Genomic DNA, 22,500 nt, shown 5'->3' on the forward strand with positions numbered 1-22,500 from the left:
ATTAAACTAAAGAAAGTCATTTCTCATATTCCTCTCCGCTTCACGTGTCCATCAGGATTCCTCTCCTCAGTGAAGCACACGCTGAGAAACCTGTAAGAGCTCTGGTTTAGGAGACTCTATTCTGAGGCACGTGAAATTAGCGAGATCTTTAGGAGCACCAGCAGCACTGGTCAGGTGAACACCAGGAGCCAGGGTGCAGGACACAGCAGGTCAGATGAGGTTTTACGGAAAGCACAGGAGCTAATGATATACGCCTTCGACAGTCAGAGGTTACTGAGAGGAATATTATAGAGAATGTCTGATGCAGTAACATGCCCTGACCCCCTCCCAATAAAACCTGGAGATGAAGCCTACAGCAGGTAACGGTCGCTGAACTGCTGGATTTGAGTGATGCTCCATAAACAATGTGGGCTTCATAGATACTTGGAGCAATTTTGTAAGTTTGCAGTTCTGCATGTAAACATCACTGAACACTTTATAACCTTAACACTGTAATGATTCGGTGTGGAGGATGAGGTTCCTTTTTGAGTCTGGTTCCTCTTAAAGTTCCTCTCAGACACGCGTTAGGGAGAAACTTACAAGGAACAAACTTATAGACTATTTAAAGGAAGTAAACAATAATAAACATGTTGTGAAGACACTGCGCGTCATGTCACGTTTCTGATGGTGGCATTTTTTTATCATGGAGCTTCACAGCAAACTCACTAACACATGCTTTTAAACTGAGCTCAAACAGAACATGTAGAACATCCAGAACATGTAGATACGCTCAAATAAATGAGAAGGTGAAATGACCGGACCTTGAAATCACACATTGAAGCGAAAAGGTTTCAATATCAGAAAATGTAATGTTTACCTGCAGGACCGTGTCCAGGTGTGTGAGGAGCAGGTGTGTGTTAGGAGCAGGTGTGTGTAGGTGTGTGTAAGGATCAGGTCGAGACCGAGAACTCGGAATGTTTACAGTTACTTCCTTAGCGGAAAAGTCAGAAACGTTCCGTCCTACAACATGGACGGCAGTAAGATTGTGTTTGGTGTTCACTGTTTTCTGTTTGGGTCGTTGCCATGGAAACCGGAAGGGTGTTGGTGCACATGCATGTACATGTGCGGGTAAATCTGTATGTCTATAATAATAATAATAATAATAATAATAGTAATAATAATAATAATAATAATAATAGTAATAATAATAATAATAATAATAATAGTAATAATAATAATAATAATAATAATAATAATAATAATAATAGTAATAATAATAATAATAATAATAATAATAATAATAATAATAATAATAGTAATAATAATAATAATAAATCACATCGCTAAATAAGTTCTATTAAATCACAGGAAGTGAAATTAAAAGTTATAAATTATGTACTACAACCTTAAATAAGATCTGGAGAAAAAAAACACGAGAACAGTGATTTGGAATCGTGTGTGTGTGTGTGTGTGTGTGTGTGTGTGTGTGTGTGTGTGTGTGTGTTTATTTGCTGTGGTTAAATGTTGGAGTATCACCTCCAGATGTTTAATAAACAGTGTTGTGGTCTCCTGAGCTCCCCAACACCGAATCCAGTTCTCTCCACAAAATTGTTAAAAATCAAATTGATGTTACTGAACAGTGATGATGATGAAACCTAAACCTTTAGCTGTACATACATTTATACCTACAGTAATGAGGACACGCCCCCACACACACATTTATACCTACAGTAATAAGGACACGCCCCCACACACACATTGAGGATGTAGATGTGTACATGATGAACTTGTCTGAACTCTACAGTGAAGAAACAGGAAGTAAAAATAATTACAGTTTATGATTTTCTGGAATTTCCTGTAGCTGCTCTTTATCTCTTTCTCTTCCTCTTTCTCCTTTTGGCTTCTTTAATTACAACTTTATTTAATATAAAACTATTTTAAAACTCTCTCTCTCACACACACACACACACACTTTCTCTCTCATTCTCTCTCTTTCTCGCTCTCTCTCTCTCTCACACACACACACACACACACACACACACACACACACACACACACACACACACACACACTCTCTCTCTCTCTCTCTCTTTCTCTCTCTCACACACAAAATATGAGGAGTAAAAGTTCTCACCTGTGTAAGGAGGGAAGTTGAAGGTATCTGGTATCTGCTAATTTGCTCTCCGTCTGTGACGTGTTTCAAAATACAACATGGCGTTATTTTCCCACCAACATTCCGACAAACACCGCCCCCTGATATATGATTGGTTAATACTGAGCCTCTCTCGGAGCAGTATTTACTTTGGCTCTCCTCTAGTCTCAGAGTAAGCTCCGCCCCCTGACACACCCACACAGCTAAGAGATGAGACGATTGGTTATTTTTTTCTCCATGATGTTTATTGTTCTTTATTTTCACAGGCAATAATAATAGTGCACTTTTTATTAGAATTATAATACAGACATTTCAGTTTCCTTCTTCAGGGTTTCCTCCAAAATCAAACGACTTTCACAGTCAGGTGAAAAACATGATTTCTACTGTGCTGTGGTGGTGTGTGTGTGTGTGTGTGTGTGTGGGGGGGGGGGGGTCATGGGGGTATGTGGGTATGGGGTGTGTGTACGAGGGGCTTGTAGGGGAGTACAGATTTACAATCTTATATGATATAATCAATAACAATAACAGCGATCAATAATCATCATAAGTATATCATGAATAAGAACAAAGTGGAGAGTAATGAGTGCTGATCACAGCTGGGGAGGGGCAAAGTGGGGGGTTTAGAGCAGATGTGTGGGTTAAGGGGGTATGTTAGGAGGGGTTAAGGGGGTATGTGAGGGGGTAAGGGGGTATGTGAGGGTGTTAGGGGTATGTGAGGGGGTAAGGGGGTATGTGAGGGGGGTAAAGGGGTATGTGAGGGGGTTAAGGGGTATGTGAGGGGGTAAGGGGGTATGTGAGGGGGGTAAGGGGGTATGTGAGGGTGTTAGGTGTATGTGAGGGGGTAAGGGGTATGTGAGGGGGGTAAAGGGGTATGTGAGGGGGTTAAGGGGGTATGTGAGGGGGGTAAGGGGGTATGTGAGGGTGTTAGGTGTATGTGAGGGGGTAAGGGGTATGTGAGGGGGGTAAAGGGGTATGTGAGGGGGTAAGGGGGTATATGAGGGTGTTAGGGGTATGTGAGGGGGTAAGGGGGTATGTGAGGGGGGGTAAGGGCTGTATGTGATAGGGTAAGGGGGTATGACAGGGGGTAAGAGGGTATGTGAGGGTGTTAGGGGTATGTGAGGGGGTAAGGGGGTATGTGAGGGGGGTAAGGGCTGTATGTGAGGGGGGTATGTGAGGGGGGTAAGGGGGTATGTGAGGGGGGTAAGGGCTGTATGTGAGGGGGGTATGTGAGGGGGGTAAGGGGGTATGTGAGGGGGATAAGGGCTGTATGTGAGGGGGGTAAGGGGGTATGTGAGGGGGTAAGGGGGTATGTGAGGGGGGTAAGGGCTGTATGTGAGGGGGGGTAAGGGCTGTATGTGATAGGGTAAAGGGGTATGACAGGGGGTAAGCGGGTATGTGAGGGTGTTAGGGGTATGTGAGGGGGTAAGGGGGTATGTGAGGGGGGTATGTGAGGTGGGTAAGGGCTGTATGTGAGGGGGGGTATGTGAGGGGGGTAAGGGCTGTATGTGAGGGGGGTATGTGAGGGGGGTAAGGGGGTATGTGAGGGGGGTAAGGGCTGTATGTAAGGGGGTAAGGGGCTATGTGAGGGGGTAAGGGGGTATGTGAGGGGGGTATGTGAGGGGGGTATGTGAGGGGGTAAGGGGGTATGTGAGGGGGGTATGGAGGGGGGTAAGGGGGTATGTGAGGGGGGTAAGGGCTGTATGTGAGGGGGGTAAGGGGGTATGTGAGGGGGTAAGGGCTGTATGTGAGGGGGGTAAGGGGGTATGTGAGGGGGTAAGGGGGTATGTAAGGGGGGTATGTGAGGGGGGTAAGGGGGTATGTGAGGGGGGTAAGGGCTGTATGTGAGGGGGGTAAGGGGGTATGTGAGGGGGGTAAGGGCTGTATGTGAGGGGGGTAAGGGGGTATGTGAGGGGGTAAGGGCTGTATGTGAGGGGGGTAAGGGGGTATGTGAGGGGGGTAAGGGCTGTATGTGAGGGGGGTAAGGGGGTATGTGAGGGGGTAAGGGCTGTATGTGAGGGGGGTAAGGGGGTATGTGAGGGGGTAAGGGGGTATGTGAGGGGGGTATGTGAGGGGGGTAAGGGGGTATGTGAGGGGGGTAAGGGGGTATGTGAGGGGGGTATGTGAGGGGGGTAAGGGGGTATGTGAGGGGGGTAAGGGGGTATGTGAGGGGGGTATGTGAGGGGGGTAAGGGGGTATGTGAGGGGGGTATGTGAGGGGGGTAAGGGGGTATGTGAGGGGGGTAAGGGGGTATGTGAGGGGGGTAAGGGGGTATGTGAGGGGGGTATGTGAGGGGGGTAAGGGGGTATGTGAGGGGGGTATGTGAGGGGGGTAAGGGGGTATGTGAGGGGGCAGGCAGGAAAGATTATGATATAAAAAGGAAAAAGTATAACAATGCGAGAAAGAGTACATACATGAGGTATATAAATGGTGATACACACGTGAAGGAGACGATTGTGAAATCTGAACTCTGTGTGTGTGTGTGTGTGTGTGTGTGTGTGTGTGTGTGTGTGTGTGTGTGTGTGTGTGCGTGTGTGTGTATACAGTGAGGAGAAGAACATTCAGAGATGATGATGCAATATGGAAAAGAAGAAGGAAGATGATGATGAAGATGGAGGTATGGTATATGTGTGTATAATTTAGTTTCGCATTCACTCACAGCTGAGTGTTCACAACAACTACACACCCCTCTGCCTCCACACACACACTTGAGGTAACTACCCCCCATGATCAGATGCATGATTTGTGCAGGTTAAAGTAGTGTGTGTGTGTGTGTGTGTGTGTGTGTGTGTCCCACACATGTTCAGCTCATGATTAAGGCATTGGAGTGTTCGGTATGTCAGTAGCGCCACAGCAGCTCCATCACCTCACCATTCCTCCCCACATCAGCTTTGTGCTCTTCACCTGTGTGTGTGTGTGTGTGTGTGTGTGTGTGTGTGTGTGTGTGTGTGTGTGTGTGTGTGTGTGTGTGTGTGTATGTGTGTATGTGTGTGTGTGTAAAACGCTTCTATAGAGACACGGCTTCACAGCAGGCGTTTGGGATGAAGCTGGAGGAGATCGCAGGATCCTGGTCTACTGCAGCGATATGAGTCCAGCGTGTAAAAAGTTACCAGTTCCTACATGTTCTTACGAGTTACTACACGTTTGTTTCAGCTCGTGAACTTTAACGTTTTAACTGCTGTTTTATTATTATGTAAAGAACTTGATTCTCGTAGCAGTAGATCTCACAACGTTCCTCCTCACAGCTACATCTGAAACCTTCTGAGGGATGGGGGTGTGGCTTTCCATACCGCAGCTGGGACATATTGCTTTAGTCCAGATCTCAGGCTGCAGATGATTTCTCATGTTGGTATTGGAGCTAAACACAGGAGTGATGAAGGAGTGATCACATGTGCAGGAGATCTTCACAACTGCCGTCTTCTGATCACAGACAGGGTTAGATCAATCAGAGGGGGAGGGGCTCAGAGAGAGAGAGAGAGAGAGAGAGAGAGAGAGAGAGAGAGTGTGTGTGTGTGTGTGTGTGTGTGTGTGTGTGAATACTGCTCACATTCAGTACATGGATTTGTCCCTCTCAGACTGTTTGCTTTGGGTTTTTGTGGTCAACATTCTTAATGATGCTGAAGATGATGGAGCTTCACTTCCTCCACTACTTCCTTTTCCTACTCCTCACTAAGAATCAGTTCCTTTCATCAAATACATGCTGCCACATTCATCTGAGGTGTGAGATTCTTCTCCTTGTCCTTTATTCCTCCTCTTCACATCATCATTGTTTTTTTATTCTTTATCTTTAAATATAATAAAGTAAAATGAGAAACATGAACAGAAATACAAACAGAACTGAAACTGTGGTTTAAAAACATCTGTAAAACAACTGCAGCATTATTTTAATGTTAGGAAACAAAATGAACATCCAGTGTGCTTCTTCTGTTTACTTCTGAAACATCTGGCAACCCCAGAACAGCAGCCAAATAAATAAATAAATAAATAAATAAATAAATAAATAAATAAATAAATAACAGGTTTTAAATTAAAATATTGGACTGTTAAATGAAATACAATTTTAAAATTGTGTGTTTGATTTTGAGACGTTTGTATGATTCGATTTGTTCACGTGGTCAGAATTGAGTCTTTTGTGTGTTTTTTCTGGACTGTCGGAGCTCCTCATGTTCACGTCTGCACATCTCATCATCTCCTCGTATCCATGACTCCATGTCTCCTCGCTGTGTCTGGCCCTGGATGAATAAATGGTGTGTAAATACCATGTGATTAGAACGTGCTCGTGCTCGTGCTCTAGGTCTGATTCGTCTTCGCAAATCCTTCACTACAATCATCAGCACTTTTCTTCAATCAGTTACAGAACCGTGGTTCAGGAGCAGCCATGTTCTCCACGTGTTCCTGGAGCAGAAGAACGCTCCTCATTCTCTCACCGTGTTCAGGAAGGAAGTGTGTATCAGTGAGGATTCTTTTAACGATAGTGAAGATCAAATGATGATGAAAACGAGACCCCTGTCCACCTCAGCACATCTCCGTGATCAGTACCTGATCTGGACGTGGTGTAGCTAAGCTTCCAGATGTATAGGGATAAACTATTATTACTGTAAGGATTTGAGATCCTCTGTAGGTTCCAGGTGAGTGACATCATTATCATCATCATTGCAGCTCCACCTCTCAGAGAGCTTTAGGTGTCTGCAGGTGATTGGTGTATCGGTGAGTGAGAACATCTGCTTTCTTCTGGGTTTTTTTTCCAGCTGCACTGGAGCTACACGGGTCAGAGATGAGTCAGGGCTGTGAGTGAGGGATTGTGGGATTTCCTGGGGGTGGGGGGGATTAGGGGACAGGGGGACAGAGAAAGTCACAGCTCTTTAGTGAGTTCTCTCACGGCTGAGACTGGGTTCCATTGGAGGACAGGAGGCGGGGCTTGTCCTTGCCCGACCCCTTGCGCTGGATGACGCTACCACTGCTGCCTGTACCTGCACCGTCTGCGCGCTCCGCCCTCTCGCTGCGGTCTCCTCCCCCCTCAGAGTGGCGGGAGTTCTGGCGGGTGGGCGTAGCAGGAGGATGAGACGAGATCCCGTTCTTCTCATCTGTTAGAGACACATGGGCAGGACTTACTGAGACGCGTCTAAACCATTCATTATTTATTCGACACTTAATGTGATTAGCCGTGTAGTGGGCGTGGCCAAACCAAAACATACCCAATAGAGTAGGTGAAATATTCTGATGATAAGGAATTTGTGTTTTCTAAAAGAATCTGAACAGTGTTTAATGAGCTTAATTAATTAATTGTAACTGATTAAATGATTAATTCAAATTCGCCTTTTATTTCTCACGTACACATTCATACAGAGTGACATATAGTGAAACGCTTTTTACGACTGTACAACTTGTAAACATGAAAGAAATACAACATAAGATAAAAAAAAAGTAGAAGTAACGTAAAAATAAATAAAATAAGTATAAAAGTATATTAAAATAGAATCATCTTAATTAGTCAGTTAATTAGTTAATTAATATGTGTATGGGTGATTATTATTATTAGTTTTATTCAGTTGCTAGTAATCATGTTGACACGTGTGTGTGTGTGTGTGTGTGTGTGTGTGTGTGTGTGTGTGTGTGTGTGTGTCTGCTCTCACCAGCGAGGGCCTGCACAGAGGGCTGGTCATGAGTACTGAGCAGCTGAGCCTGAATCGTTTCCACCACTCTCTTAAACCTGCGACTAGGACCTGAACCACACAAACAGAACGGGTCAGAACTCAGTACAGTATGTGTCAGATCTCAGTACAGAACGGATCAGAACTCAATACAGTATGTGTCAGATCTCAGTACAGAACGGGTCAGAACTCAGTACAGTATGTGTCAGATCTCAGTACAGAACGGGTCAGAACTCAGTACAGTATGTGTCAGATCTCAGTACAGAACGGGTCAGAACTCAGTACAGTATGTGTCAGATCTCAGTACAGAACGGATCAGAACTCAGTACAGTATGTGTCAGATCTCAGTACAGAACGGATCAGAACTCAGTACAGTATGTGTCAGATCTCAGTACAGAACGGGTCAGAACTCAGTACAGTATGTGTCAGATCTCAGTACAGAACGGATCAGAACTCAGTACAGTATGTGTCAGATCTCAGTACAGAACGGGTCAGAACTCAGTACAGTATGTGTCAGATCTCAGTACAGAACGGATCAGAACTCAGTACAGTATGTGTCAGATCTCAGTACAGAACGGGTCAGAACTCAGTACAGTATGTGTCAGATCTCAGTACAGAACGGATCAGAACTCAGTACAGTATGTGTCAGGAAGATTACACACAGGATCCTGATATAAACCTGTACCTGAGATGAGGGTGAAGGTGACGCTGTAGATTCCAGTCTCCCTTTTGCCCTCTCTGCCACGCTCTCGTTCACGCTCTGCCTCGGAGAAGGCGATGTCCACCTGGAATTTAATGGGCTTCTGGAAGACGGAGGAACCACCAGACGTCTTATACTCTGCTCTAAAACTTGTCTGAGAGATTACACTGTGGCTCAGAGATGGAATCTAAAGAACAGAGAGAGGGAGAGAGAGGTTCCACTGAAAACTCTGCTAGAGAGAGAAGAGTAGAGGAGACGAGAGAAGATGGAAAGGAAAGGAGATGAGATTAGAGGAGACAAGATGAGATAAAAGGAGAAGAGATGAGATGAGAGGATATTAGAGAAGATGGAGAGGGAAGGAGATGAAATGAGAGGAGACTAGATGAAAGGAGATGAGAGAGAGAAAAGTAGATGAAAGGGGAGGGGAGAAGAGGAGAGGGAAGGAGATAGAGAGAAGATGAAGAGAAGGAGAGGAGAAACAAGGATATGAGAGAAGAGGAGAAAAGATGAAATGAGAAGAAACACCATGAGATGAGAGGAAATGAGAGGAAAGATGAGATGAGATGAGATGAGATGAAAGGAAATAAGAGGAGAATCAGGGGATGAGATGAAACCTGAAAAGAGGGAAGGAGATGAGAGGAGATAAGAGGAGAAAGGAGGAGAAGAGAGGAGATGAGATGAGACGAGACAAGAGGAGAGGGAAGATAGGAGAGGAGATGAGAGGAGATAAGAGGAGAGAAGAGAAGATGAGAAGATAGATGAGACGAGATGAGACGAGACAAGAGGAGAGGGGGAGAGGGGAGAGAGAAGATTAGAGGAGATAAGAGGAGATAAGAGATAGAGCACTAACTGATAGAAAGGCATGGACAATGTCTGCTTTGATGGAACTCAGAGGTTTGTCTCGAATCACAACAAAAATCTGCTCCTCTTTTTCCAGACTGATGAAATTCCCAAACCAGGACTTCTTAGCCAATCTGTAAAGGACAGAGTACAGAGTTTACACACACACACACACACACACACACACACACACACACACACACAGTGCTGCCCGGTACTCACTCAGGGCTGGACTCCGGAGTCAGGCTGGACATGTCTTCTGATGTAGGAACTGCAGAAAAAGACAGAAGTCAGACAGGTTCCTGCTGAGAACCTGAGGAACTTAAGAAACCTGTGTGTGTGTGTGTGTGTGTGTGTGTGTGTGTGTGTGTGTGTGTGTGTGTGTGTGTGTGTTTTTGAGTTCTGTAAAATGTACAATTACTCATTATTAGGGGGTTAAACTTCCAACCACTTTATATTAAATAAGTTTATACAAAATAGGACATAAATTAACAGGAGGAAAAGACTTGGGGTCTGGGTTGGAATCACAGTCAGGGCTGGGGTCAGAGTTCAAGTTAGGGTCAGGGTTAGGGTTAGAGTTAAGGTCAGGGTTATGGATAGGGTTTAGGGATAGGGGTTAGAGTCGAGGTTAGGGTTAAGTCAAGGTTAGAGTCACGGTTTGGGCTGGGGTCAGGGTTAGGGCCATGTTTAGGGTCAGGGTTAGGGTTAGAGTTGAGGTCAGGGTTATGGATAGGGTTTAGGGATAGGGGTTAGGGTTAGGGTTTGGTAAGGGTTGTGGATGGGTTTAGGGATAGGGGTTAGGGTTAGGGTTTGGTAAGGGTTGGGGATGGGTTTAGGGATAGGGGTTAGAGTCGAGGTTAGGGTTAAGGCCAAGGTTAGAGTCATGGTTTGGGCCAGGGTCAGGGTTAGGGTTATGTTTAGAGTCATGGTTTGCTCCAGGGTCAGGGTTAGGGTTATGTTTAGATAATATATAATTACTAATCCCATGCAGCGCCTCACCCTGCAGCTTGCGGCGATGGAAGCGTGGAGAACCCAGCAGGTTGTTCTTGAATGAGTTGAGACGGCTCCTCCAATGGGCGGAGCTACTAGCAGCCATTCCACCACCTGCGCCGGGGCTGGAGGGGGGAGTGAGGGACAGGGAACCACCCCCTGTACTGCTGCCAGCCCCGCCCCCTTCAGCTCGTGAAGAGGAGGAGGAGGAAGAGGAGGATGGTGGGGTGGGAGGGGGGTGCTGGGGTGTTCCAAGGGGGGTGGGAAGCGGGGAATCCTGGGGCGTGACCTGCGACACATGGGCAGAGTTAGGATAAATGGACTTAGTGACGGACTTCAGGACGGAGGGAGCGGGGAAGAAGAAGAAACGAGGGATGGGGGAAAGGAGTGGAGATGGGGAGGGGGAGGGGGAGGGTGGCGTCTGCAGGGGGAGAGACTTCATAGACTGCAGATGCAGACGCTCACTCGCCGCCTTCGAGGGAAGTGTCTGGGTTTTTTGGTCGGGTACACGCTGGGCAGCCCGAGAGGCGTGGCTGCTTCCCGCTTTGGGGTCTTTGGCTTGTGTGGCAGAGGCAGAGGCGACCTCGGATTGGCTGAAGGTGAAAACTGGACTCTGATGAGGTGGGAGAAAAAAGGGGACAGAAAGATGGAGGAGGACAGAAGAATGGAGAGATGAAGAGAACAGCAATGAGGATGAGAGTTAATGAGAGCTATGGCTCATGATTAGCAAGAACAGAGTTACACTGAGCATGAATACATCCAGGAACATGACACACACTTCCGACACACACACACACACACACACACACACACAGACTCACAGACTCACTCCCAACAAATTGTTAATGTGTTATTGTGCTATTGCAAAATTATTGAATAAACTGTAGTTCAGTGTGTGTGTGCGTGTGTGTGCGTGTGTGTGTGTGTGTAAGGGGCAGGTCTATGGTATGAGTCATGACTCTAAATGGAACAGTGTGAAATAGATGAACAAATGCATTTACACACAGGGAAACGAGGAGTGAGACTTACTCTGGGGCTGCTCAGGGGGCTAGAGGACAAACCGGTCGAAGCGCCGCTCACTGAGCGAGATCTGCTCACACACACACACACACACACACACACACACACACACACACACACACACACACACACACACAGAACACTGTTACACAGCTATTCAGTGGGTGTGGCTGTGTAATGTTTAAAATTCCATTCTTCATAGCTAATGTTTACAGGTTTAAGATAATCTGGAGTGAGGTTATGTGTTGAAATGATGATCTCTCAGCAACTGTCATCACAGCATTGTCCTTCTATGGTTCTGTTGTGTAGCGAACGACAACGGACGCACATGCGCGCGCACACACACACACACACACACACACACACACATGCCTTTCTACAGCATGTAGAAAGTAAATGATTATATTTATATTCTTTACATTCAATTTTACTGCATTTATTAATTCATGAAAATCAACTTAATGCACTGAATCAGAGACCTAGTGCACTCTATACCCTACACCCGTATACCCTACTCTCTTACACCCAACACCCGTATACCCTACTCTCTTATACCCTACACCCGAATATCCTACTCTCTTATACCCTACACCCGTATACCTTACTCTCTTATACCCTACACCCGTATACCCTACTCTCTTATACCCTACACCCGTATACCTTACTCTCTTATACCCTACACCCGTATACCCTACTCTCTTATACCCTACACCCGTATACCCTACTCTCTTATACCCTACAACCGTATACCCTACTCTCTTATACCCTACACCCGTATACCCTACACTCGTATACCCCACACCCGTATACCCCACACCCGTATACCCTACACCCTACTCTCATATACCCTACACCCGTATACCCTACACCCATATACCCCTCACCCATATACCCTACACCCTACTCTCATATACCCTACACCCGTATACTCTACACCCATATACCCTACACCCGTATACCCTACACCCATATACCCTACACCCGTATACCCTACTCTCTTATACCCTACACCCGTATACCCTACTCTCTTATACCCTACACCCGTATACCCTACTCTCTTATACCCTACACCCATATACCCTACACCCGTATACCCTACACCCGTATACCCCACACCCGTATACCCTACACCCTACTCTCATATACCCTATACCCGTATACCCTACTCTCTTATACCCTACACCCGTATACCCTACTCTCTTATACCCTACACCCGTATACCCTACTCTCTTATTCCCTACACCCGTATACCCTACTCTCTTATACCCTACACCCATATACCCTACACCCGTATACCCTACACCCGTATACCCCACACCCGTATACCCTACTCTCATATACCCTACACCCTACACCCATATACCCCTCACCCATATACCCTACTCTCATATACCCTACACCCTTATACTCTACACCCATATACCCTACACCCGTATACCCTACACCCATATACCCTACACCCGTATACCCCACACCTGTATACCCTACACCCTACTCTCATATACCCTACACCCATTTACCCTACACCCGTATACCCTACACCCGTATACCCCACACCCGTATACCCTACACCCTACTCTCATATACCCTACACCCATATACCCTACCCCCGTATACCCTACACCCATATACCCTACACCCGTATACCCTACACCCGTATACCCTACACCCGTATACCCCACACCCGTATACCCTTCACCCTACTCTCATATACCCTACACCCATATACCCTACACCCGTATACCCTACACCCATATACCCTACACCCGTATACCCTACACCCATATACCCTACACCCGTATACCCTACACCCTACTCTCATATACCCTACACCCATATACCCTACACCCGTATACCCCACACCCGTATACCCTACACCCTACTCTCTTATACCCTACACCCATATACCCTACATCCGTATACCCTACACCCGTATACCCCACACCCTACTCTCTTATACCCTACACCCGTATACCCCACACCCGTATACCCCACACCCGTATACCCTACACCCATATACCCTACACCCGTATACCCCACACCTGTATACCCTACACCCTACTCTCATATACCCTACACCCATTTACCCTACACCCGTATACCCTACACCCGTATACCCCACACCCGTATACCCTACACCCTACTCTCATATACCCTACACCCATATACCCTACCCCCGTATACCCTACACCCATATACCCTACACCCGTATACCCTACACCCGTATACCCTACACCCGTATACCCTACACCCGTATACCCCACACCCGTATACCCTTCACCCTACTCTCATATACCCTACACCCATATACCCTACACCCGTATACCCTACACCCATATACCCTACACCCGTATACCCTACACCCGTATACACTACACCCATATACCCTACACCCGTATACCCTACACCCTACTCTCATATACCCTACACCCATATACCCTACACCTGTATACCCCACACCCGTATACCCTACACCCTACTCTCTTATACCCTACACCCATATACCCTACATCCGTATACCCTACACCCGTATACCCCACACCCTACTCTCTTATACCCTACACCTGTATACCCCACACCCGTATACCCCACACCCGTATACCCTACACCCTACTCTCTTATACTCTACACCCGTATACCCTACACCTGTATACCCTACACCCTTATACCCTACACCCTACTCTCTTATACCCTACACCCATATACCCTACACCCGTATACCCTACACCCTACTCTCTTATACCCTACACCCGTATAGCCCACACCCGTATACCACACATCCGTATACCCCACATCCGTATACCCTACACCCGTATACCCTACACCCTTATACCCGACACCCGTATACCCTACACCCTACTCTCTTATACCCTACACCCGTATACCCCACACCCGTATACCCTACACCCGTATACCCGACACCCGTATACCCGACACCCGTATACCCTACACCTGTATACCCTACACCCGTATACCCTACACCCTTATACCCTACACCCGTATACCCTACACCCATATACCCTACACCCGTATACCCTACTCTCTTATACCCTACACCCGTATACCCTACTCTCTTATACCCTACACCCGTATACCCTACTCTCTTATACCCTACACCCATATACCCTACACCCGTATACCCCACACCCGTATACCCTACACCCTACTCTCATATACCCTATACCCGTATACCCTACTCTCTTATACCCTACACCCGTATACCCTACTCTCTTATACCCTACACCCGTATACCCTACTCTCTTATACCCTACTCTCTTATACCCTACACCCATATACCCTACACCCGTATACCCTACACCCGTATACCCCACACCCGTATACCCTACACCCTACTCTCATATACCCTACACCCGTATACCCTACACCCATATACCCCTCACCCATATACCCTACACCCTACTCTCATATACCCTACACCCGTATACTCTACACCCATATACCCTACACCCGTATACCCTACACCCATATACCCTACACCCGTATACCCCACACCTGTATACCCTACACCCTACTCTCATATACCCTACACCCATTTACCCTACACCCGTATACCCTACACCCGTATACCCCACACCCGTATACCCTACACCCTACTCTCATATACCCTACACCCATATACCCTACCCCCGTATACCCTACACCCATATACCCTACACCCGTATACCCTACACCCGTATACCCTACACCCGTATACCCCACACCCGTATACCCTTCACCCTACTCTCATATACCCTACACCCATATACCCTACACCCGTATACCCTACACCCATATACCCTACACCCGTATACCCTACACCCGTATACCCTACACCCTACTCTCATATACCCTACACCCATATACCCTACACCCGTATACCCCACACCCGTATACCCTACACCCTACTCTCTTATACCCTACACCCATATACCCTACATCCGTATACCCTACACTTGTATACCCCACACCCTACTCTCTTATACCCTACACCCGTATACCCCACACCCGTATACCCCACACCCGTATACCCCACACCCATATACCCTACACCCTACTCTCTTATACTCTACACCCGTATACCCTACACCCGTATACCCTACACCCTTATACCCTACACCCTACTCTCTTATACCCTACACCCATATACCCTACACCCGTATACCCTACACCCTACTCTCTTATACCCTACACCCGTATAGCCCACACCCGTAAACCACACATCCGTATACCCCACACCCGTATACCCTACACCCGTATACCCAACACCCTTATACCCGACACCCGTATACCCTACACCCTACTCTCTTATACCCTACACCCGTATACCCCACACCCGTATACCCTACACCCGTATACCCGACACCCGTATACCCTACACCTGTATACCCTACACCCGTATACCCTACACCCTTATACCCGACACCTGTATACCCTACACCCTTATACCCGACACCCGTATACCCTACACCCTACTCTCTTATACCCTACACCCTTGTACCCTATTCCCTTATATCCTACTCCCCTATACCCTACTCTCTACTACATATTCCCTACACATTATATTAAAGTGCTATCTGCAGTGCATTGTGGGATTGAATAAGGTGAGTGCAGTAGCAGCTGCAGTGATGAGTGTCTGGTTTTGGACAGACAGAGTAAACATCTGCTTTTCATTGAGTCCTCAATGCTGAGGTGTGGAAGATGACCTGTTCACCACAATCCTGAGGTGGGTGTGTGTGCATGTATGTAAGGATTCTGACCTCTGGCTATGTGCGGAGGTGTCGAGGGCCCGACGGGGTGGAGTCGGGGAACCCTGATCCGTCACACTCAGCACCTCCAGGCTCTTCCTCTCCGGTCGACAGCGGCCATGACGGGTCAGCATGGGAGAGTCCACTCGTTTACGGGGAGGATCTGAACAGGTCACACGCACACACACAAACACACAACACGCATCACATACACACAGCGCACACACACAACACGTCTATATTTAATCATGCACATCATATGTGTGTACATGATAAGTTACTCTCACTATAGCCTTATTCACACAGCATTAGCGTCTCAGCGAGAAACCTGCGAGTCTCAGTATACAGGACAACAAATAAATCTTCTGAACAAGTGTTCTGAATGTTCTGAATGTGAGGTATAAACATGGGGATTTGAGTCAAGTCTCACACTTATAAAGTTTATGGTGCTTCACACATCTTACACACAACTACACAACACTGATTAGAGCTGTCAGTCTGCACAGTCATAAACACCCTTATACCCTCATCCAGTTTCATTACATCTCATCATTCTACTGTGTGTGTGTGTGTGTGTGTGTGTGTGTGTGTGTGTGTGTGTGTGTGTATGTGTGTGTGTGTGTATGTGTGTGTGTGTGTATGTGTGTGTGTGTGTGTGTGTGTGTTTAAAACCAGACAGTCCTGTAATGCCAGTGACACACCTTCTACTTGAAACCACACACACACACACACACACGCGCACGCACGCACTCACGAGTAGTGGCTTCCACTACTCTTTCCCAGAACTTCATGGTGTGACTGATCAACTTAATTCCCCTGTAGTTACTGCAGGTCTGCACATCTCCCTTATTCTTAAAGATCAGTACCAGCACACTCCTTCTCCATTCCTCAGGCATCTTCTCACCTTCCAGAATCTTGATACACAATCTGGTTAAAAACTCCACTGCATCTCTCCTAAACATCTCCATGCTTCTACTGGTATGTCATCTGGTCCAACTGACTTTCCATTCTTCATCCTCTTAATAGCTGCTCTCACTTCCTCCTTACTAATCCTATCTACATCCTGCTTCACATCTCCACATCATCCAACCTTCTCTCTCTCTCATTTTCCTCAATCATCAGCTGCTCACAATCCTCCCTCCATCTTCTCAACACACTCTTCTCACTAGTCAACACATTTCCCTCTCCATCCTTTATTGCTCTAACTTGCAGCACATCCTTCCCAGCTCGGTTCCTCTGACTGGCCAATCGCTACAAATCCTTTTCTCCTTCCTTAGTGTCCAACTTCTCCTACAGCTCCTCATATGCCTTTTCCTTGGCTTTCACCACATCCCTCTTCACCTGCTGCTGCATCTCCTTGTTCTCCTGCCTACTTTTCTCATCACTCTGTCGATCCCAATTCTGTTTCTCCAGCCTCTTTCTCCTTCTGCTCTCCACTTCCTCATTCCACCACCACGTCTCCTTGTCTTGCTTTCTATTTCCAGATGTTACACCAAGAACCTTTCTAACTGTCTCCCTCATCACTCCTGCAGTAGTTCGACAATCACCCAACACCTCTTCACCACCACCGAGCTCCTGTCTGACCTCTTCCCTGAACCTCACACTACACTCTTCCTCCTTCAGTTTCCACCATCTTATTCTTCTTTCAGTCCTCACTCTCCTCCTCTTCTTCTTCACCTCCAAAACCATCCTACAGACCACCATCCGATGCTGTCTAGCTACACTGTCCCCCGCCAACACCTTACAGTCTCCAATCTCCTTTAGGTTGCATCTCCTACACAGAAGATAATCCACCTGTGTGCACCTTCCTCCACTCTTATACGTCACCCTATGATCCTCCTTCTTCTTAAAATACTTGTTCACCACTGCCATTTAGCTTCTGGTGTACATGCTATTTGACGTGTTCACTAAGGGGCCGTTTATTACGTTTATTATATTTTATATTTATTAGTATATTAAAGGATTGTTTGATATTTTTAAAGAACAGAACGATGAAATAGCGAGTTACAGCAAAGAGCAAAGGTGAAATCTGCCACAGAGACATGACGTACGTTTGACATACTGCCATGCTGCGACGAGTCATTCCAGGTGTTTTAAGTGGGTTTAACAGCAGAAGCACATAACCGGAAGACGACAAGAAGAAGACCTTCAACAAGTTTAACCCCCAAACCCCTTGGCAACTCGTGCATGATGATCATCGGAGAACGATCCACATGATCTCATTTCCGCACCCACACTACTAGCCAGATTAGTCTCCTGCGTTTTTCATCTTCCTCCAAAGATGAAGATCCAGCTCTGCTGCTCATCTGCTTTCTCACCAATATCATTCCTGGGAGGAAGATCTTCATCCTCATAACTGGGGTAGCGCTCCTTTCTGTCCAGCAGCAGGTAGTAGATCATCTTCTCCTGGTTTTCTCTAAGAGACAGAAAGAGGAGAGAGAGAGAGAGAGAGAGAGAGAGAGAGAGAGAGAGAGAGAGAGAGAGAGAGAGAGAACAAGAATCAAAAAGTGAACACCATACCTGATGTAATTATATATACCTGATTCAGAGGAATCTATGACACACACACACACACACACACACACACACACACACACACACACACACACACACTCACTCTTCACACTGCAGGTCTCGTGTCAGTTTGACTCGGTCCCTGAAGCAGCCCAGAGAGTGCATACTGTCCAACACATCAGGGTCCAGTTCTGTCAGAGACATGATCCTCTTTACACACACTCGTCTGGGGGGAGGTTGTTCAGGACACGGCTCGTTACGACCTCCACTGACACACACACACACACACACACACACACACACACACACACAACAGAGGGACTGGTCACACAGTGCTGATTAATTTTTCAAACAAGCAGCACATTTATATTAAACTGGTGCTGCTATGTTATCGTTACCATAGCAACCACTCATAAAATAAAACATACAAAAACTTAATTCGCACACACGCGCACACACACGCACGCACGCACACACGCACGCACACGCGCACGCACACACACACACACACACACACAGATCAGTGGATGGGGGGATCATTACTCACAGGTACCATGGGTGTTTGTGTATTGCTTCCAGCTGTGAACACAAACAACACAGTCTAAGTGTGTGTCTCTTGTGTGTCTCTTGTGTGTGTGTGTGTGTGTGTGTGTGTGTGTGTGTGTGTGTGTGTGTGTGTGTGTGTGTGTGTACCGTAAGGCGTTTCTCGGGGTTGACCTCGATCATGCCCCTCAGCAGCGCCTGACACTCGGGTGGGATGAAGTGGGGCATGTGGAACACTCCACTCTTCACCTTCTCCAGCAGCTGCCGCAGGTTATCATGATCAAAGGGTAAAGCTCCCTGCAGGGGTCAAATGTCACACACACACACACACACACACACACACACACACACACACACACACACACTAATTTACAGTAACCTGGCAGGGGTCATAATTACTGACACGAGCACAGAGTAGAATTATTTCTATATAATATACTATAACAATATACTTTGTCCAGACACACACACACACACACACACACACACACACACACACAACGTGCAGTTTAATAACATGATGTACAACCCCAATTCCAAAAAAGTTAGGACATGTACTGTAAAATACATCTGATGCAGAGAAGCTCGTCCATGCATTCATGACCTCCAGACTGGACTACTGTAATGCATTACTAGGTGGATGTCCTGCATCATTAATAAACAAGCTTCAGTTAGTTCAGAATGCAGCAGTCATGTGAGTTCTCACAAGGTCGAGAAAATATCACCATATAACCCCAATCTTCTCGTCCCTACATTGGCTTCCTGTTAAGTTTCAAATCCACTACAAACTACTGCTACTTACCTACAAAACACTAAATGGTTTGGCTCCCATGTATCTATCCAGTCTTCTAACACGCTACAATCCGTCACGCTCCCTGAGATCTCAAAACTCTGGGCTTCTAGTAGTTCCTAGAATAGCAAAGTCCACTAAAGGTGGTAGAACATTCTCACATTTAGCTCCTAAACTCTGGAATAGTCTTCCTGACAGTGTTCGGGGTTCAGATACACTCTCCCAGTTTAAGTGCAGATTAAAGACGTATGTTTTTAGGGAGTTCTACACATAACACACATCACATCATAACCTTGTGCTCCAGAACATCTGATCACATCACATTATCAACTTGTGCTGTTAATATCATGAACAGCAGCTACGCTAATTCCTCTCCACTGCTTCTCCTTCTCTCCCCATCCCGAGGCTTCCTGAGGTTGCTCCAGCTCCATTCACGTCCCACCTTGTGAAGATTGTGGACCTTTAAATAAGTAGATGCTCACAAACATCCAGAACCATCTAGAGACGTACCAGTGCCAATTAGATCCCACTTCATGTGGAGTTTGGACACTGGACCTCCTGGAGTGTTTGAAGGCTCTGGCATGGAGAAGCTGGCACGAGTTGCTCAGTAGCTCCTAGTTTTATAACCATAATGACTGTAAAGGATTGTAGAAAGATCATCAGTCATAATCACACACTCCAGTGCTCATGTTAGTTCTCACTCTCCAGTGTTCTGTAGTGTTTAAAGACTATAATCACACTCTTGATGTCACCCACATGAGGATGAGGTTCTGCTTTTGAGATTGGTTCCTCTCAAGGTTTCTTCTCAGTCATACAAGGGAGTTTTTCCTTCACACAGTCTCCCTATTCTTAAATTCTGTAAAGCTGCTTTGAGACAATGTCCATTGTGAAAAGCTTAATAGAAATAAACTTGACTTAAAATGTAATGAAAAAAAAAAACCAGAATGTAATTATTTGTAAATCTCATAAATCCATATTTTATTCACATTAAAACATAGAAAAAAAATATCAGATGTTGAAACTGATGGTGGTGCATTAGTGCCTGTGGAATTTGCAGCTTCATCAATGCTAAACGCTATATTACAGGTTTTAGAGCAACAAATGCTTTCATTCAGAAAACGTATTTCTTTAATGAAGGCTTTGCATATTCGGTGCATCATAAAAACAAAAAACACAACAAAGAAGACCCAAACTACTGAGCAGATAGAATCCTGTATCAGACACATATGAGACAACATTCCTCTCCCAGAACTTCAGTAACTGCTTCCCAGATGTACACGGACAGAAGATGTGATGTTTACAGTGGGAAACATGGCCCTGCCCTGTGCTTTTATGAGACGTGTTGCAGCCATCAAATTCTAAATGACCTTATTTTTTTCTTACAATTGTATAAATTCTCAGTTTAAATATTTGATGTTTATATTAGAGGTCGACAGATTTGGGTTTTTCTCTGGCTGATGCTGATATTTAGAAATCAGGGAGCTGATATTTTTGGCCAATATGTTTGGCAGATTTTCTTTTTCCCCCTTCATCTTATAAAATCTACTAATTTATAAGATGTGATACAGAAAATTGCTTAAATTAAACATTTATTGAACAACACAAGACACAAGCACTTGTTAGCAGTTTTAGTACCTGTGCCTCCCTGTAGCCTAAACTAAAGCTGGTTAAAGACTCACTAATACAGTTCCCAATGTTCTTCTCATTCTCTCCCCAAAAGCATCATCATATTTAACTAATGAAATCTAGAAGACTAGATTAGGAAGAAATGATAAAAATGTAAAGGACACACCAAGCTGGCAGTCAGCTGTCAGGGAATGTCGGTTAGATTTAGTATTTTTCTGCACTGTTGGCTCTGGTTGGACGACATCATCAAGTTTTAAATCAGCCACTGAGCTCAACAGCGAGAAAGAGAATCCGATTGGCTAATTAGCTTAGTGAATGAGCACATGGAAAAAAGGAACACGTTTGTTGCGGTCTTGCTCTTGTCTTTGTAAATTAGCAGACATGACTGAAAAAAGCTACACGAATCCATCAATAATGATGCCGGCAGGTGGAAACACTGCTTTTTATATAGTTACAGTTCTAGTTCTTCTGGTTTCCCTGTTTGAATGCCAAATATAGACTACTGCCACCTGCTGGAATGAGAAAGTTATGTTCTCTCAGGCCAGAAACTCACGGCTTGGTGTCTCAGATGCACCTGCCTGATAATCGGTCTAATTTGCAGCACAATTTCTATTTTCTGTTTTATTGTGAATAAAAGATGGGTTTATAAGATTTGCAAATCATTACATTTTGGTTTTATTTACATTTTACACAGTGTCCCACCCTGTGCTGCATTACAGTGAAGAGTGTGAGGTGTGATCTCAGCTCAGCATTGCTGTGAGATTGTGCCCCCTGCTGGCTGAACCATACACTCTCACCAGGTGATGTGTTTCTGTCACTTACCTGTCACTCACCTATCACTCACCTATCACTCCTCCTGGGTTTAACCCGCACACACACACACACACACACACACACACACACACACTCACACACACGCATGCACGCTCACCTAAGGTTAAATAAAGGTCAGT

At 45.9% G+C, this 22,500-nt stretch overlaps 2 protein-coding genes and 1 long non-coding RNA gene across 4 annotated transcripts in view; 1 reads left to right on the forward strand and 2 right to left on the reverse strand.

The window, feature by feature from the left end:
* cpt1a2b (carnitine palmitoyltransferase 1A2b) overlaps positions 1 to 2,298 on the reverse strand; it is a 46,413-nt gene extending 44,115 nt beyond the window's left edge. Inside the window, exon 1 of the mRNA XM_083566791.1 lies at positions 2,114 to 2,298. The gene's annotated coding sequence lies outside the window, so the exon portion shown is untranslated. The remainder of the gene's footprint in view (positions 1 to 2,113) is intronic.
* LOC310740261 overlaps positions 1 to 22,500 on the forward strand; it is a 104,789-nt gene that overhangs the window by 2,147 nt on the left and 80,142 nt on the right. The gene's annotated exons all lie outside the window — the stretch shown is intronic.
* The window catches only part of brsk1b (BR serine/threonine kinase 1b), a 25,519-nt gene continuing 8,861 nt past the window's right edge, over positions 5,843 to 22,500 (reverse strand). The window contains exons 8-19 of one of the 2 annotated variants that reach the window (XM_083566735.1): positions 19,282 to 19,428; positions 19,136 to 19,167; positions 18,692 to 18,856; positions 18,393 to 18,490; positions 16,087 to 16,237; positions 11,339 to 11,399; positions 10,319 to 10,922; positions 9,542 to 9,590; positions 9,330 to 9,453; positions 8,465 to 8,666; positions 7,762 to 7,851; positions 5,843 to 7,212 (exon numbers count right to left, since the gene is read on the reverse strand). In XM_083566735.1, coding sequence (XP_083422861.1) covers positions 7,004 to 7,212; positions 7,762 to 7,851; positions 8,465 to 8,666; positions 9,330 to 9,453; positions 9,542 to 9,590; positions 10,319 to 10,922; positions 11,339 to 11,399; positions 16,087 to 16,237; positions 18,393 to 18,490; positions 18,692 to 18,856; positions 19,136 to 19,167; positions 19,282 to 19,428 — 1,932 coding nt within the window. In that variant the 3' untranslated portion in view covers positions 5,843 to 7,003. The remainder of the gene's footprint in view (positions 7,213 to 7,761; positions 7,852 to 8,464; positions 8,667 to 9,329; positions 9,454 to 9,541; positions 9,591 to 10,318; positions 10,923 to 11,338; positions 11,400 to 16,086; positions 16,238 to 18,392; positions 18,491 to 18,691; positions 18,857 to 19,135; positions 19,168 to 19,281; positions 19,429 to 22,500) is intronic. The other variant, XM_083566736.1, reaches the window with a different exon arrangement.

Source organism: Silurus aristotelis (assembly GCF_946808225.1).
Source record: "Silurus aristotelis genome assembly, chromosome: 17".
In the NCBI taxonomy this organism is placed as follows: domain Eukaryota; kingdom Metazoa; phylum Chordata; class Actinopteri; order Siluriformes; family Siluridae; genus Silurus; species Silurus aristotelis.